Raw genomic sequence first — 17,421 nt, forward strand, 5'->3', positions numbered from 1 at the left:
ACAAGAAGCTGTTTATTTACCGCAGTGGTCAAATCTGTGTGTGAAGACTGATAACACCAAAAGGTCACATGTACTGGAGTTTCTTGGCTGATCGCTGCAATTGTCTAAACCCATTCTTGTTGCTGTTGTTTGACATTTGTGATCAATGTGTTTGCATTTGGCCAAAGTCGTCATACTGCAGATTAGGATGGATTTTGAACTTTCAGAATGCAATAATTAACGGTGATCTGTGGGCAATATTTAGCTTCTTTTCCAAGTAATAATTTAAAACCTCTGCAACTAATAACATGAAGATAAAGTCTGGGAAACAGCAGTATGGATTCTCACTGGAGAGATTCAATTTACAAAAGAAATGAAAAACTCAGTGACTGGTCATCACGTTCCACAGGAATTCTGAAAGCTTCTAAATAAAACAGATTTGTGCGACACCCACATCAGGGGATTTTTTACGACTTGACCGGCTATACTCCTCTGGCTGCGTCACAAGAAAAAAACAAATTAATACGTAAAGAAATCCTCCCCAATCTCCAAACAAACTAAGTATCGATCAACTTCAGCAATCCCTTTAACCAAGGCAATCAGATGTAGCACTGACTTGTGCGTACACCCAGAAACCTGTACTACAAAGCACTTGTCAATATGATCTCCTGTTTAAGCTTTCCCTGATACATGGCACAATAGCAGCACTCAATAGAAGTCAGTCTGCGCTGCTTTAAAAGAGACACGCATGGTTTTCTGTTTTCTGTTCAGTATCCACAAAACAAAATGCTTTATTTCCAGGGGTGGGAACTAACAAGTATTTACATTTTTTAGTAGTTGTTTTGCACAATACTTACTCGAGTAGATTCAATTCATTCAGTCGAATACATTTTTACAACATTTTCAACATAAGAAATGATAAACTCTCAATAAAACGAACAAGTTTAATACAATTTAATGCAAAAGTTAAAAAAAAGTATTAGTCCAGAAAGCGCACAAATAAAACCTACTTTAACGACAAAGTTGTTTGTTTCGCATTCTAGTGCTTTTCCACTTCCTTTTTGTTTATTATAATGTACTCTTCGGCGCAGTAATATGTGAAAACAACATCAAACCAGTCTTGTCCGTTTCATCAAGCTGCAGGAGAAACGGCTAAGTAGGGGCAGCAAAGGCTGAAGGGCGGCATTGTGCGAGTGAACCGTAAGCTATTAATACGTACATAATCACCATCATGGTGAGCATTTTCATTTCCTGAACTCTGATTTGTGCTCGGTCTGATTATGGTAATATATTCTAAAGCAAAGTTTGTAGTATGTAACAAACTCCTTTTTAGATTTTAACTGAAAAAAATAAGGCAAGCTTCAATTGAGCAAGACTCTAAAAGTAGGTGTAAAGCAACAACATTTGCCCATCGAACAGGCAAGAATGATCTTCAAATAAACATTTGATTACAGAAGATAGCGGACTATAAGGACTTTAATGGAGCTACTGTGATTAGAAATGTAAGTCTTAAAGGTTACTGTGTAGATTTTGTTCACTCACGGCACTGTGGAGCAATGTTTTATTCCATAGTGTAGACTGCCGGAAACATGACAGCAAAAGAAGAAGTTGTGTCTGTCAAGTTACTTTGTGATGTCCTTCCATCTGAAGGAAGGAACAACACTGTAAGCAAGACCTTTCCAAATTGTCATGATCTTGGTTTCCTGTTTTATTTTGTAAAATTCACTACCCTTGTGTCATGTCTAGTTGTACTTCCTGTTTGTGTGTTTTCCCTCCCTTTGTGATTGTTGATTTGATCCTCCTGTGTCCATTCACCCTGCCCTTGTTTCCTTGCCTTTCTCCCCCAGCCGTGTCTCGTTCCCTTCATTAGCTTCTGTTTGTATATATCCCTGTCTGTCTCATTGTTCCTTGTCGGATCGTCCTTTCATGTTACGCCCTTATTGTTGGATGTTTTCTCGTGCCTCCTCGTGCTGTGTTCCCTCGTATCTTCCTGGTTTGTGTGTTCAGTTTACTTTTCACCTTTTGTACCGTTATAGCGTGTGCCCTCTGTTGTTAGTTATTTTTGTATTTTCGGCTTTGTTTAATTAAAGCTCGCTTTTCGTTAATATCCTCTCCTGTACTGCATTTAGGTCCTCACCTTTTCCCCGGCGTAACACAAATAGGACATTCATCGCGTCAGTTAGGCCTCTCAAGGATATATTCCTTTTGGTGAGACACGCTAAATGTTAACAAAACTATGTATACAAGAAAACTGCACAGGGTACAATTAAACTTCAAGGTTGGTAAACATGCTATAAAAAAGAAACAGGCTCAACATTTTAATCCAAGAAACTATGTGACTGGGAATTTGTGAATGAATTGGATTTGCTTGACTGGTTATAAGCAACTCACCGTTGTTTTTCTATTCTGGGGGGTGATTGTAAATGACTCACATGTTGTAACAAATTATATTTATTGAGACACTGTTGTTACTTTGAGAAATGACATTGCTGGTGGATAAATTGTACGTGTGTGGTCTCCGTCTGTCTGATATTTTGCAACACCTCTTGCTCTGACGTCAAGTACTGAATAAAGATCATTTAGATCTAACCCAGCCATAATACACATCCATAATACATACCGTACATTAAAGCAGAGGGGATTCAATCAAATTCACAAAAGATATACTCAGACACGCACAAAGGATTAAATCTATGCAAATCCTGTGTTCATCGTTTCTATAGTTCAAACACGTGTCTATGAGTTTCTTCAGCAGTAAGCTTGAATACTGAGACTGCATTGCGTACCCATGTTACCACGACCTGCTACATGGTAATATGAGTTTTGCTTATGCAGCGAGTTTAAATCCAGCTCATGTCATAATTCTAGGATTGATGAATGCAGAGAGGGGAGTTTCCTGTGCTAAAAAAGGAGGTGACAGACATGTCTGGCCATGCTGAGGGGCTTACAGATGCAGTACAGAAAATGAAACCAGAGAGCTGTTAGGAAACACAGGGGGCCTTTAAATCTCCAGTATGCTCCATCAGACCTGCTTGTAAATCGGTTTAATAGTTTCCGAAACCCCTCCCTCAACAGTTTTCCGACATTTTCATTAGTGACACAATATCACTTCTCATGTGGTCAACAGAGTGCAGCACTATGAATGTCTCTCTGGAGTGACTGTCTCAGAAGGTGGCCGGCATCTCCCCTCTTTCTATGACATCCGGCTTTTCACTCAGCCTTTGAGTGTGGCCGTTCAGAACAACTAACACTTTAGCCTTCAAACGAGGTCGGACAAAATGTTCTACAAACTGGTTTGGCTTTTTGAAGCTATTGTACTGCACTTAAAATGATTTCACTTATTTGAAGCAAGATTGTTGCTTTTCGGAGTTTTATCCTCATGATTGTTTGCACTTAATGTCGCTTTGGACAAAAGCGTCAGCTAAATGAACTGTAATGAAATGAGATAATTACTGATAGATCTAACACTTGAGAGATCACATGCTGTAGAACACTTTATTGTCCCCAAAGGGGCAATTTGTGTCATATGAATAATAAGTCTTAGGAATTACTAATAGCAGAATAGCACTAATACAGTATGTCCAAATGTCAACTCTACAACTGGTAAAACCGTTGGAAGAAGAAGATCTATTAGGTCCCCCCCCCCCCCCCCATGTCGCACAGACCTCTTCAAGCCTCTTCTGTACAATATATACAGTAGGGGGTCCCTGCACCACGCTACACCAGTTTGGGGATCCTTGGCTGAAAAACGTTGAAGACTACTGCTGTAGAGGCTTTATGGCAAGCTGGTGTGTGCAAGTATTGATAATAATAACCATAATAATACATTTTATTTATACCACATTATATATTGCTGATGACTACACAGTAAAGTGCAGAGGGTTGAAGAAGCTGCACAGCATTCCTCTTGTCCATCCACAATAAAAAGAAAAAGAAAAGGCCCTCAGTCCCAGAACATATTAAATATTCCATATAGCAGATGTTGTGGACGCCGCAGATTTAAGAAGCCATGTGTGGACATGCATTACGATAGCAAAGTGACCTATACTGCATTTATTAGAGGTGATTGGGCTGTAAATTAAGACTTGTATCCTGGATTCCTTCAGGATATTGTACATTTTGGAAACTCAATAACTGATTGTTTCTTCAGGCCACGTGCTGCTATATGCTGCTTTACTTTATTGGTGAAGGTTATGCGGACTGTATGCACCCTGAAAAGAGGACCTACAGACTCTGCTGATGAAGGTAGTAACAATGTATTTTCTTAGGTTATATTTTTATTACAGTTAATATTCTCCTAAAAAGATGTTTATATCAGTTAAAGACAGTAAAGCACGGGGCTCTTTGTAATACACATTAAAACACAGCATTCTATCAGAAACTAAAAGTGATTTCAAGTAGGTCCATCCATCCATCAGTACAATAATAAGGTAACGTTTGAATAGCACACACTGTACAGAAGACACAATGGGATCGGGGAAGGAAGGAGGACATTATGGGGATTGGTGTGAGCTTTAAATAAGGCCTGTTCATAAATAAGGCCACTTCAAAAGCAAACATGGATGCAACAAAACAAGACAGGATATAATAGAAAAGAGCAAATGAGGACAAACGTGTACAGTACACAAGGAAATAATACAGGAAAGAAAAAAAAAGAGGACACAAAAGACCCACATGCTTTACATGGATTTGTTTTGATGTATTTGTTGTTAGGGAGACTTACGTCCATGTCATCGCAGAGCAGGGATCCAGATCCATACTGCAGCCGACACTGATGAGCAGCGCTGTACAGAACCCCAGGAAGCACCGAGCTCAGAGAGAGTTCATCTTTCACCGGGGCATCATCAAGGCACCAGCCCCAGCCGCGACTGTGAGGCGTGGGAGAAGTGGGTGGATGTTAAAGAAACACAGTCTGGTTAGCACAGTTTATAAAAGTCTCTTTGAAACAAACACACACACACACACACACACACACACACACACACACACACACACACACACACACACACACACACACACACACACACACACACACACACACACACACACACACACACACTGAGACATGTAAAACAGATTTGTCCAGCGAGGAAACGCTACTGAATGGATTCAGAGAGTTATGAGATTGCACCTTCTCAAAAAACAGCCCAGAATCTTTCTGTGAATCACCCTTATTGTCATAGCTCCCCAAAGGTTTGAATGATAAGCTACATCTTCGTGACACAGTCCATTTTGTACTCATCTTAAAATCAATTATATTATATTATGGTCTCTTTATGCAGTATTTTGTCTTTATTAGCTTCTTCATAGTTTCTATATTTTTATTCTCTCTAATCCAATCTCAAAAAATCAATTATCACACAGTATCACAGTGTTGTAGGTTTGTCGGCTGTGGTATAGAATGTAATGACAACAATAAGTGGCTTTTCACATTTACTTCAAGCCAGTGATCCCTATACAGTACAACAATTTAAAAGGTTCAGAGATTGCCTCCCCATGGCTCTCAACATGGCGACAGCTGAGCCGGCGGATACCTGCCAAGAGGGTTTACAGTGCAATCCACGGCAACACTGCTGACAGAGCTAACCGGCAGGCTCGCCGTTACGCTTCTGTGATAACGCCGTGGGTCAGAATTGGCTTTAACCGCTGTATGAGCACAGTGCAGTGCGGTGGCCATTTGCTAGCTATTACTCCACTGTATCTTTATATAGTAAATAGTTGTTGCTATATTAATGCGCTGAATGACAAATAAAAAAATACTTTAAGTATTCACAACACTATCTCAAGTGAAGACAGATCCTCACACAACACGTCATCATGGATGATGACGTGTTGTGTGAGGATCTCTGTGTTATAGAAAATGCAGGATAAAGTGTGAGATATTTTAGAGTCAAAGAGATGTGACACAAACACACGTGCAGTATTTATCAAGGAGACGCAACAGACTGAATTTGCAGTTTGTTGCTAATTTGGTCAAGTGTTTGCAAGATGCTATACTAATCGCACAAACAGGAACACATGAAGACATAAATAGCAGTGATACTGCTTTGGTGTAAACATCTTCAGCGGAAGTAATCCTGTTCACTCAAAAGCATATTAAAAGTCTAATTAAAAAAATGAAGGCTAGTGTGGCACAAAGTGGTCGCTTGAGTCAAGAAAAGTTTAAACTGTTTAATTTAGATTAATTAACATACTAATTATTTTTAGTAAATGAAAAATGAAACATTCAATGACTATTGTTTCAAAGTGGAATGACCCCTTGTTCCAGCGGACAGGAAGCTGGAACAGATCTCTTCAGTGTGACCAACAAAAATAGATGTATTGTTCTACTGTGACCTGTGAATGCACTTTAATTTAAACATATTTCAGGAGACTCTTAGCCATTATCACAAGTGTAGCAAGTAATATCATTTCGTCCACATATAAAGTTGCATGTACTGCATAACTTCACACATGTCATTATTACCAATTTTTAGTATATATAAAATCACATGATGATATGTAGTCAGTGCAGTTGGTGCCACACTTACAGCTACTTAAATTGTCCAGCACAGCGTGTGTCCATCCCTACGTCGTCTACTGAATAATCTGCTAGCTGATTTATGTCTTGCGCTTGATAGCGATACAGCCATTAGTGCTGCAGCATAGTTGAACTGAACATAGTTTTACCGACTGGTTGGACTGACAGTCTGAAACTGGTTATGACATTAGCTTTGGGAGAGAATAGCGTTCACGTTATCACTTTTTAATGACTTCCAGAGGATGGAATACAGCAAAGAGATATATTCTTGGTTAACGGTCTCATTATAGCTTCTCATCACCATAGCCAGCTACACTCAATTCTGTCAGTCTCACTAATTAGTATTGTGTTAAAATATATTGTTAATATTAACACAATAGTGTATTACCTCAAGGATCCAGCCAGGACACCATAATGAAAAAAACTCAGTAGGAATGTAATTATCTATAACTTGCAGAGTGCATGTTTTACAAAAACTAAAAAGAAAAGAAATAACAACAATTAGTTGTTATCTAATTATCTCCTCCTAAGTGACAAGACGGCAGATAATCTTTACAACATACGTACCCCAAAAATACAATCTACTAATCTGGGAATGAGAAACAATGAACAGCATAAAAACATAACAATCTAATACATAAAAAATGACCATTTGAAGCATTAATTATTTATTGGTATCATATGCATCACAATGTGAAACATGTTTTGGTTCATTGACGTACAGATGAATCATTTGATTCTTTGAGATTGTCCCTTCAAAATTAGCGAGCACCCAAATATCCATAGTTTCAGCTCTCATGGGAGTGTAATAATCCTGTGGTAATGACACAAATGTGAGCGTTGTGATATGAATGTCAATTACTTTAATGTATGGCCAGGCAAATATAAAGCTGCATTGCCAAAGGAAGATGGCCATGCATAAGTTAATTTGCTTCGTATTTATACATTTAAAGTCTGGCCAAGGGATGATGTTACTCTTGAAAAACCCTGCTACTTTACACAGGAATGACTCACCACCAAATGTCAGAAGCTGTGACGCTGCTTACAAGACATAAATAACCTGCACACGATGTTTTCCCTCATTATTTGTGTAAAGTGGCAATAAAAAGGTTATATTTGATATTTTTCCTGGCAACGGGGAAATAAATGTTTTCTAAATGTGAAATTTAACACAAGAAATCCATATTGTGATTACTGTGATTCTGTGTATATTAACTACGCCACCTGAAATACAAAAATCAAAGCATTATCCCTTTAACACATCCGGCGGACACTATTAGCATTGATTTGGAGTCAAGAGCAAAAAATAAATATCTGGCTCTTTAGTTGCTAAAAGCTCCACTCTGCTCACGAGCTAGTCGCTAACTGTGTGTAATTGTAGAACTGCAGAGTCGGGTAATAAAAAAAACTAATGTCACACAACACGAAGTCATTTCAGCCATTGTTAATAGAAAAGTATGATTAGAGCATCTGTAAAGAGCAAGTACTGCATAAATGATCTGTTATAAAATGGTGAACAAAGTTTTGCCAATGAGAACATTCTTAATAATACACTTATGTTTCTGTCACATGCTTATAGATGTCTTACCCTCCATCAGTTAACGTAAAAGAAATATCTAAAAAGATAGACATATTCGATTTAAAGATAGTTGATTGTTTAGCATTTAGCAACAAATCATTAATTTGAGATGACCTCACACTGATTATTAAACAGCAGCAATTAAAATGTTCTCCATGAGTACCTTCGGACTGAAAGGCAGTTTAGAGGCACATTAGGTTCTACTGCAGCTTTCCAGGAAATGTTTATGACAATCAACAGTTTCTTAAATCCATTCACATCAAAATAAATATATAATCAATATGTATAAGCCGTGATGAAATATGCCATGTTGTGTGTGAGATATCTTCAGGCTCTTTGAGTCTGTGGTTCCTCTATGCAGCAATTAAATAGCATTTTAATTCGTTTTTTTGCTTTTTCTTGCAACTTGTCCTTTATGGCCTTTTTGACATTAATACTCTCTTGTTATGAGTAGCCCATCTATGAGATAATATCCAAACCACTCAGCTCAGAGTGACCCTCCACATTCCACATAAAATAACACCTACGGACCCAACCTCTGACGCAGCGCGAGCAGTGGAGGCCTGCGGGACAATTAAAGCCATAAACAATAGAAGCCTTGTCCTGCAGCCAGTGAAAGAGATAACACAGTGAAAATGGGGGAGTGGGGACCACACTAGCGCTATGAGATGGGAAGACAAATATCAGTAGTCAACTCTCAAGTGAACAAAATTATCAATTCAGATTGAGTGGTTTTGGAGTTGCTGGCTGGATGTCGGAAGACAGGGACACACCAACTTGAAGGGGGTGCATGGGAAGACTGCTTGATCTATTTTCCTTTTGAAGGTCATCTTGCCTCAGTTATAATAAATGGCCTTTTTGAAAAAAAAAATTATTTAGACGATTGTAAATGCTTTTATTTTGCCATAATGTAGGATACATTATTCTTATCACGAATGAATTAACTGTAGCTGTCCTCTTTGATCTCTCAGTCTGCCTTGTCCTGTCAGAAATTTCCATTCGGTCAAAATTTCCATTCAGTATGTGACTCCAGCAGACCTTTTAGCAATAATAAACTCATACCTGCGTAAAGAAACATGACTAGAACCCTGAGTCAGCCTCGCTAGCAGCTCTGTGAGGATGGGCTCAACTATGCCGACAATGACAATGTTATGCTGATGTTTAGCAGGCATGTTTACGATGTTCACCATCTTAGTTTAGTATATTAGCTAACATTGGCTAATTAGCAGTAAACACAGAGTACTGCTGAGGGTGCTTTTCAGGCATTTGGTCATAAACAAAAACACAAGTTACTGCATCTAATTTAATGGCAATCAATACTTGTCCACGTAAAATGTGTGGGAAATGGTGCTTGTAAGTGCTGAGTCAACTCTCTCCTGTCTCTTTTTTATTACCATCGCCCAGACACCAGACAGTAGCTTTTGTCTAGCAACCTCCCACAAGTGTAAATATCGCCCCACAGCCCTTCCCCCCCCCACAGTGGAGTCAAGAAGCTACAATGCTGTCAAGTTGCGGAACACCCACCAAATGAATTCCAGATGCTTGGAGCTGCTGAGAAACTGGGGCGACTATGGTAAAATATCTCAAGACAGTCAACACAGTGCAAGTCTTTGACAGCAGTATGGTTGATGCACACATGCAGGCATAGTATACTGTGCAGAAGAATACTGTTCCCCTGTCTGGTCCATGTCACCCCATACACACCATGTGGATGCCCAGTTTTCCTGACTTCCTGTCCTGTCAAACATAATCCCTCACCTATCTCACAAACTGGCCTCGAATTTCAATTCAGGAAAAAGAGAGTGCTTGGTATTGGATTGGGAAAAAAACTCAGCTGTGACCTGAGAAGTGTACAGTAGGCTTTCATTTTCTTCAAGATCGAACATGCCAGAGGAATCGGAAGGTCATCTAAAAATCATAGAACTTCCATACATACTGTAGTGTGTATACATATGTTAGCGATGGCTTTTGAGACCTTTATATGAATGGATTTAGGTTGTGGGCACAGGAAACATTAACACACACAATAAGTCATACGTCAGACAGCAGTGTATTCATACAGCATGTGTGGCACTTACTCTAGGAAGCGGGTGATATATTGCCGGCTGCAGCGTGACCACCTGGGCAGGGAGGTGCCGTACAGGAGCTGTGGAGACATGACGAAAGGTCGTTTCCCAATGGGTTCACAGTCATTACCGTTGCCATCATGCTGAATCCCAAAGCTGTGACATAAAAGAACATCCCACAAAGAGGGTAATTAAAGTGAGTGGGTACACAACACGTAAAAAGTACTTCAAGGCAAGTCTACAACAAATACATGCTCCTGTCTGTGAACTGCATGTACTGTACATGCTTAGATTACAACATTTATCTATTGTTGCAGTTGCAACAGTGGGGAGCCACTGATAAAAGAAAAGCATCAAAGTAAACAATCTGTTCATGCTCTTTCAAGGTATAAATCATAGCAATAAGAATGACAACTGCAGTGAGATTTAAGCAGCTGATTTGGTGCCTTCAGAAGCTTTTCTACTGACGGCTGCTAGATGCTGATTAAAAATGAGAAATTATGGTTTCAACACATCGATTCAAAGCGTGTGTGCCTTGATATTGATTTTGAATATGAGGCTACATTATTTGCACAGCAAGTCTCTGCTTATGGATGGATTTGAGCATGAAAAAAACATTAAGCAAACTATAACGACTAGGGCTGTCAAATTAAATAAATAAATAACGCATTCAAAATATTAACGCAGATTAATCGCGCTCCTAGTTGCCCCCGACTTGCAATTTTTAGCTAACAACCATTTGCTAAAATGAGAAAGGTAGCCGGCATATTTTATCAGCTGTATGCATAAATGTGAATTCAGAGTATATCAAAACAACAAAACGTCTGGTGGTATTAGTTAGCTAACCTTTGCAACTGCATGCTACTGGATCGTGTTTCGTAATTCATAAATTGGGTCAAATGATGACAAAGATATCTGTAATATTGTACTGAATGCTGAAAATTGGGTGAACATATTTTGAAACGTATAAAGATCAAACGTCTCCTTGCATTGATTGGGTTAGGTAATAATGAGTGTGACAGAACATGATACACGTCAATGCTGAAAACCAGAAAAATATTATTCATGTTATTTAAACCGGGACGAATTGGTAGTAAATGTTGAAAACCAGGACATCTCAGTGTTTTTTTTTACAGATATTTGTCAGGACTTGGGACACCAACTTGAAACCAGGACAATCTTGGAGAAAATGAGAATCAATTTTTCTTCTTATAGGAAGGACTGCCTGGTATTCACAATAGGCTCTTGCTCTTGCATTCAACAACACCCAGAACACATATAACCCTAAACACACACGGTTTTAATTTATTGAAGTCTATTGAAGTAGTCTAAGTGAACAGGCTTATAATTGCAACGTGCAGGTAGAAATTGTACATGGATTAATGGAGTATAGGAGGCAATGTGTGCAGATGTGACAAAATATAATTGTCTCAGCACATTTCCCCGGACGATGGTTTGTCTGTTTGATTTCTGTTAGTGTCCATTACAGTTAGCGTTATCCCTCACATTAAGGGCATAGTAATGGGTTCTCATTAGTACCAGAAGTGGCAGCTTACCAGGGCAAGTCATGTGCTTTCAAAACAAATAATTAATTAAACAATTAAACACTCTAATAGGTTATTTAAAATATAATTTGTTAGGGATGTTTCAAAACGTTGCTTGACCCCAGTTTTAAGAATAACATGGCTTTTGTTTGATGCATTGTTTTTTTTCCTTTCTGAGAAAGCTTTTGTGCTTTTGTTTGCCTGAATGCTATTTTTATGTCCTTTAATGACCAAGTCTGTCGTAGCGTTATTTGAGGAAAATAAATCCTCAAGCTGAAATATTGAAAGTGGTAATTAAGAGGCTGAAATATTGCGACAAAATAGCAGCAATGAGTAACAGCGTACCAGCTTAATCAGCGAGCTGATAAAATCTGCTAGCAACCGTCAATTTAGCCTGAAAAGGTCTGCTAGGAAGGAGAGGACTGCTTTTGTGTATTTTTGTCTGAAATCAAGGACCCATCGTTCCAAAAGAATTAATGTGGTGAATGTGGAAAACCGGAGCTACCTTTGTAAACTGCATTTGAGCCGAGTGAGATCAGAAAGCTGGAGGTCGAAGAGTTAGTTGCATTTAAGTTAACTAATCTGAGTTAAATGGAAAAAGTGTTCACAAGAGTGTGTGTGTGTGTGTGTGTGTGTATGTGTGTGTGTGTGTGTGTGTGTGTGTGTGTGTGTGTGTAGTAAAACCTTACTTGTGTCCCAGCTCATGAGCTACAGTGAAGGCCAAAGGGAGGCCAGTGTCCTCACTAATGCTGCAACTGCGATGCGGCTGACATATCCCGGCCACATGGGACAGACCCAGCGTCTCACAGGGCATGTTGGTAGCTGCACAGATGTCCTTCCTGTGAAAAGTGGAGTATACAGTATGTCAGATGTCGTCTTTTTTTTTTTAGAAGGAAACATGAAAGACGACACTTTGGATATCTTGATGATGGAAAGTAGAAAAAAACGACAGGAAAGGAAAATCACTTATTTATTCATCATATGTCTCACTGATGTTGAATATTATACTAGCCACCATTTGTTTGTTATAATTGTTATAAATTCCTGTATTCCTGAATAAATAACTAAATGGGCCCAATAGCTGCTCTGCTCGAATCATAAAACACAATTACGAATTTGTCTCTTTTGGGAGACAACATAATTATGATTTTGACATTCGGTGAATTGAGTTTTTATTTACCTGGTGAGCAGAACCGCTACATCGTGGTGGAGCGGGTGTTCCTCTCCTTTCATGTTGAGTTTCTTCTGCCACTTACAGAAGCTACTCAAGCTGTTGTCAGCATGATGTGTAATCTTTAAGTCATCCTGTTATCAACATGCCACATTGAGATGAAGGAATGAGAATAATGTCAACAGATACAAAACCTAGAGTACTATAAACTTACATGATGGGTTGTCAACATTGCAAAGCAAAGAGAAAAATACAGGCTCTGATTGACAGAAAATGTTTGCTTCAGGTGCAGTTAGATTGCAGCATGTCTGCCTTTAGCATTTGAATCAGCCTTTCAGTGAATAACAGACATTTAGATGGAAATGAGCAAATCAAAAACATGGCTTGAGTTTTGTTTATTTGCTTCATTCACATCTACAGTGCCTCTTATTATCTGCTGCTTTGAAGGAAAATTAAAGTGATTAAAACATTTAAGCGTTGACTACTGCTAACAACGTAAAAGCAGAAATGATTTTGAACTAGACTAACGACTAGAACAACGAGTAGAATAGAGTCTTTATGAATGTGATTTTGCAAACAGAAAGCTGCATGTACACAGGTTTACCAACTCAGCTAATGGATAAGCCACTAGTAGCGCAGGTATAATAAATGACCAATGTACTAAACAGTATTACAATACTTAGATACAATAAAAAGAGACAAATGTATCAGTGTTTGCCTTCTATTGGCTCGAATAAAGAATCGGTTTTAAAAAAACATAAAGTGGCAAGAAAAAGACTTCATGCTTTTAAACATCAAACACTTGTAAGCATCTGCTTTGCATTAAAGCTGTCACTTTTAATTTAAAATTCAAACTACTATACTGTTCAAAATATCAAAGTATCAAAAAAGTCAAAGAATAGTTTGACATTTTGGGGAACATGCTTATTTGCTTTCTTGCCAAGAGTTAGATGAGGAGATGGATACCACTCTCTCTGCACGGTATACAATACAGTATGAAGCTACAGCCAGTAGCCGGTTAGCTTAGCTTAGCATAAAGACTGGAAACAGGGGGAAATAGCTAGCCTGCTTTATAGTGATGTGCACAAAAGGTACAGTGTAGCTGTTGGCAATGGAAATCTTAAGTCCCAAGCTCCGCCAATAATGCAACATACAGTATACTTAAGACATAAAAAATAAAGAAATAAAATAGTGCAGGAGACATAATGGTGCAAGTAAAATGCAGGAATAAGTCAAATATATACATATAAAATAGAATAAGATAAAACAGATAGTGGAATAAAATACTGTAATAATGTAGAAATATGTGGAATAAACAGGTGTGTTCACAAAATTGTGAATACAAGGTAAAGCGGTTTCTCTGCTACTGTAGTAAAATACAACTGCCTTAAAGTAATGCTTGCTTATGTATTACACGACTTACTAATTAAATATTAGATTTTGATTGGTCAATTTCTGTATAAGAGACGGTTGCTATGGGCGCATTCTGATCTCCAAACGCAGCGAGCAAACTATTTATTTTAGTGGAAGCAATTAAATCTTTTTTCAATCAATGAAAATATTTTTTTAATCAATTGTTTTGTGTCAAATTATGAATTTATTTAGTAAGTAACCGCGTAATAACTGGGATAATGTACAGCAGGCCCAATTATGCATGTCATTACAATATTACAGCTCACATATTCATCCTTTGAGGTATAAAGCTTATTCCCTTTTTTCTTCTTCTAAAATTAAAAACTTATCATAAAAACAAACAAATGTTTTTACCTCATCCTGCTCCAGTAGGATGAGTCGAACAACCACAATGTTGATTGCGTTTCCAATACTGGGATCTCGGAACAGACCCGCCACCTGAAAAACAAAAAACTGCATTAAACATTTGGCCGTCACATTTCTACCTACCGTAGCATCGTGTAGATCAAACATATTCGTAATTAAACGATTTATACAATATATAGGCTGTTGATATATACTGATTATGTATTATCATTATTAGAATTATATCATTCCCTCCGTAAAATGTGCTTTTTTATAAACCAAGGTTAGCAGGTTGCTGCCGTGAATCATATGCATTAGAAGCTTTGGAATATCAGAAAATAAATCTACAACAAATAATATAAAATAAAAACACCTTCATTTTATATATCTCCATTATGCAGAAACACTTACCAGTCTGATCTTGAAATTATGTTCTCGCATTTTAAAAGAATGTTGTATAATTGATCATTCCAGAGCCTTTACTCTGGTTATTTGACACTGGATGTACTTTGACTGTTATCAAGGCCAATGTATATAATAAAATGAAACATTCATAAATGTTATGCATCAATTTACAAGTTTACAAGTTCACCTGAGTCATTCAGAGGAATCCCTTTATTGGGTGAACAACAAACAACCTCAGATCTCAGAGGTTTGACACGGTGCATCTGGCTTTTAAAAACAATCCATCCTCTTATCAAAATACCTTAATAAGTATTTAAATTATAAACCTTAAAGGACTAACAATCTATGATTGAAGCTTTTCATTTTCCGATGCTTAAATTTCTACGTTTCATAGTATATCACAAAAAATGTCAACACGTTATGCAACTAACCTTTTAGTCCGTGTAATTTGAGTCACTGCAGCTTTTGAGTTTCTGAGTTCTCAATTAACATGAAAGGTGTAAAAACTTGCACCCTAAACCATCACATGGTTTAACAAAAGCTTCCTCACAGGCTATTTCTAGAGTCAAGGACAGCACTAAAAAGGATACTGTCCATACACTATAATCACAACATCCCCCATTTGATCCTTGTACCATCTACACTTTTCACTGTTTGGCTGAAGCTAACGTGATGCTGGAAAATTCAGTGAAATTAAGTGGTTATAAAGATTGATGAGCTCAATTATACAGTCAAGAAACTGCAACAGGAAGACCAGGGAACGAGAGAGAGCAACTTATTCTGCAATAACTGCATTTATAAATAACCTACTTGAGTCTGAGGACAGTTGAGTTGAATTGTAGAAGCAAAAATTATAATACTGGTCAGATTCCTTTCTCTTTGTTGCTGTCGGACCGTACGTCTACACACTAAAACCTTCTGAACTAGTTGCGTCACTGAGGAACTTCAGACAGAACAGCTTTGACACACACACAAGGACTTAATTCATTAAACGTTGTTTATAAGTGTTGTCTCTCATAGTACTGTTCATTCACAGTTATGTGTGGTGCACATCATGGAGCTTTAATCAACTTTGCAACACATTTTAACAGACACATTACATTTGCTTTCAGTCTAACTTCATCCATGTTGCTCTATTGTTTATCTTGTGATTAAAATAGAGCTGCAGCTATTTAAAGCAACAATGTGCTGTTGATTTTACATATTTCCGCTCAAGCCACATGCTGCATATTTACACCCAGTCTTGAATGGGTAAATAATGCTTTTTGGATTTCTTGTTCATCTTCTTTATGTCCAAAAAACTATAAATAACCATAAAATCACCATGTGAAAGGCAGTCGGGAACTATTTTTGTGAAAGGGCTTCCCATTATTTTCTGCAGAGATTAACTATCCTGACCGTCAGTGGCGGGCCGTGCATTTCACACCTAGGGCTTCAGTGATGTCCTACACAGTCCTGCCTGAATTATTCCCCCTCTTAATACCATCATTATGACGCCATGGCTCTAGAAACTATACATTTAGACAGAAACGCAGTATAACCGGGCGTTGCATCACCCTAACAACAGAGTTATATTAATATTTAGGAAACATTTAGTTGTAAATAGAAGGCATTCCCAGCAGTACAATGTGCAGTGCCTCTCGGAGGCTGTGAGCCGGGGGTACCGCTCGTAGTTAGTGATTTGAAAGTGGCGGACAAACCCTTTTCCCAGCTGTGATAGGCGGAATCGGAGTTTCGGGCTTCCGGTGGAATTGCAATGCATGCTGGTGTGGCAAGCCTTGAAAAGTGAGCACCAACTCTACAAGGGCCACCATATTGGATTTCTTCTCTACGTGTTTACATTGTATTTAGCTTATTCTTCAAGTGTGTTTACATTGTATTTGGGTAGTTTTTAGTGTGTAATCAACGCTCTTCTAGTAATGGGATTTGGACTGAATTGTGTGGTGAAAGAATGTTCAAACAATGAGGGAAAAGCTAAATAAATGGGCAGAATCTCATTGTGAGCTTCACGATTGCAAAAATTGCGACTGCAAGCCCCCGTTCGAACTATTTCCATTTCCAACAGCACTAAAGAACAATGATAGAAGGCTAGCATGGACCAAAGCTGTAAAGAGACAGGATTACAATGGGAAGTCTTGGAAGCCCAAGAAATCTTCGCGGATTTGCAGTGAGCATTTCATGCAAGGAAAACCAACAAATGAATTCCCTGATCCTGAACTCGACCTGGGGTATGTAGTCTATCTACTTGATTTATATATTGACAAATGTACTTTCTATATATTGAGTTTTATAATAATTAACAAACACAAGTTAGGTATATATTTATAATAGCTTACCCTGCAACACAACTGCAATAAGCACTTATGATATCGCCAGTTTTCTTGACTGCGCAGATCCAT

The 17,421-nt window shown here is 38.2% G+C and overlaps 1 protein-coding gene across 1 annotated transcript in view; it reads right to left on the bottom strand.

The window, feature by feature from the left end:
* The window catches only part of adamts7 (a disintegrin-like and metallopeptidase (reprolysin type) with thrombospondin type 1 motif, 7), a 62,886-nt gene that overhangs the window by 29,460 nt on the left and 16,005 nt on the right, over positions 1 to 17,421 (bottom strand). Inside the window, exons 5-9 of the mRNA XM_029428570.1 lie at positions 14,627 to 14,710; positions 12,869 to 12,993; positions 12,378 to 12,527; positions 10,157 to 10,300; positions 4,703 to 4,847 (exon numbers count right to left, since the gene is read on the bottom strand). Of these exons, the coding sequence (XP_029284430.1) occupies positions 4,703 to 4,847; positions 10,157 to 10,300; positions 12,378 to 12,527; positions 12,869 to 12,993; positions 14,627 to 14,710 (648 nt within the window). The remainder of the gene's footprint in view (positions 1 to 4,702; positions 4,848 to 10,156; positions 10,301 to 12,377; positions 12,528 to 12,868; positions 12,994 to 14,626; positions 14,711 to 17,421) is intronic.

Source organism: Cottoperca gobio, chromosome 3 (assembly GCF_900634415.1).
Source record: "Cottoperca gobio chromosome 3, fCotGob3.1, whole genome shotgun sequence".
Taxonomy (NCBI): Eukaryota; Metazoa; Chordata; class Actinopteri; order Perciformes; family Bovichtidae; genus Cottoperca; species Cottoperca gobio.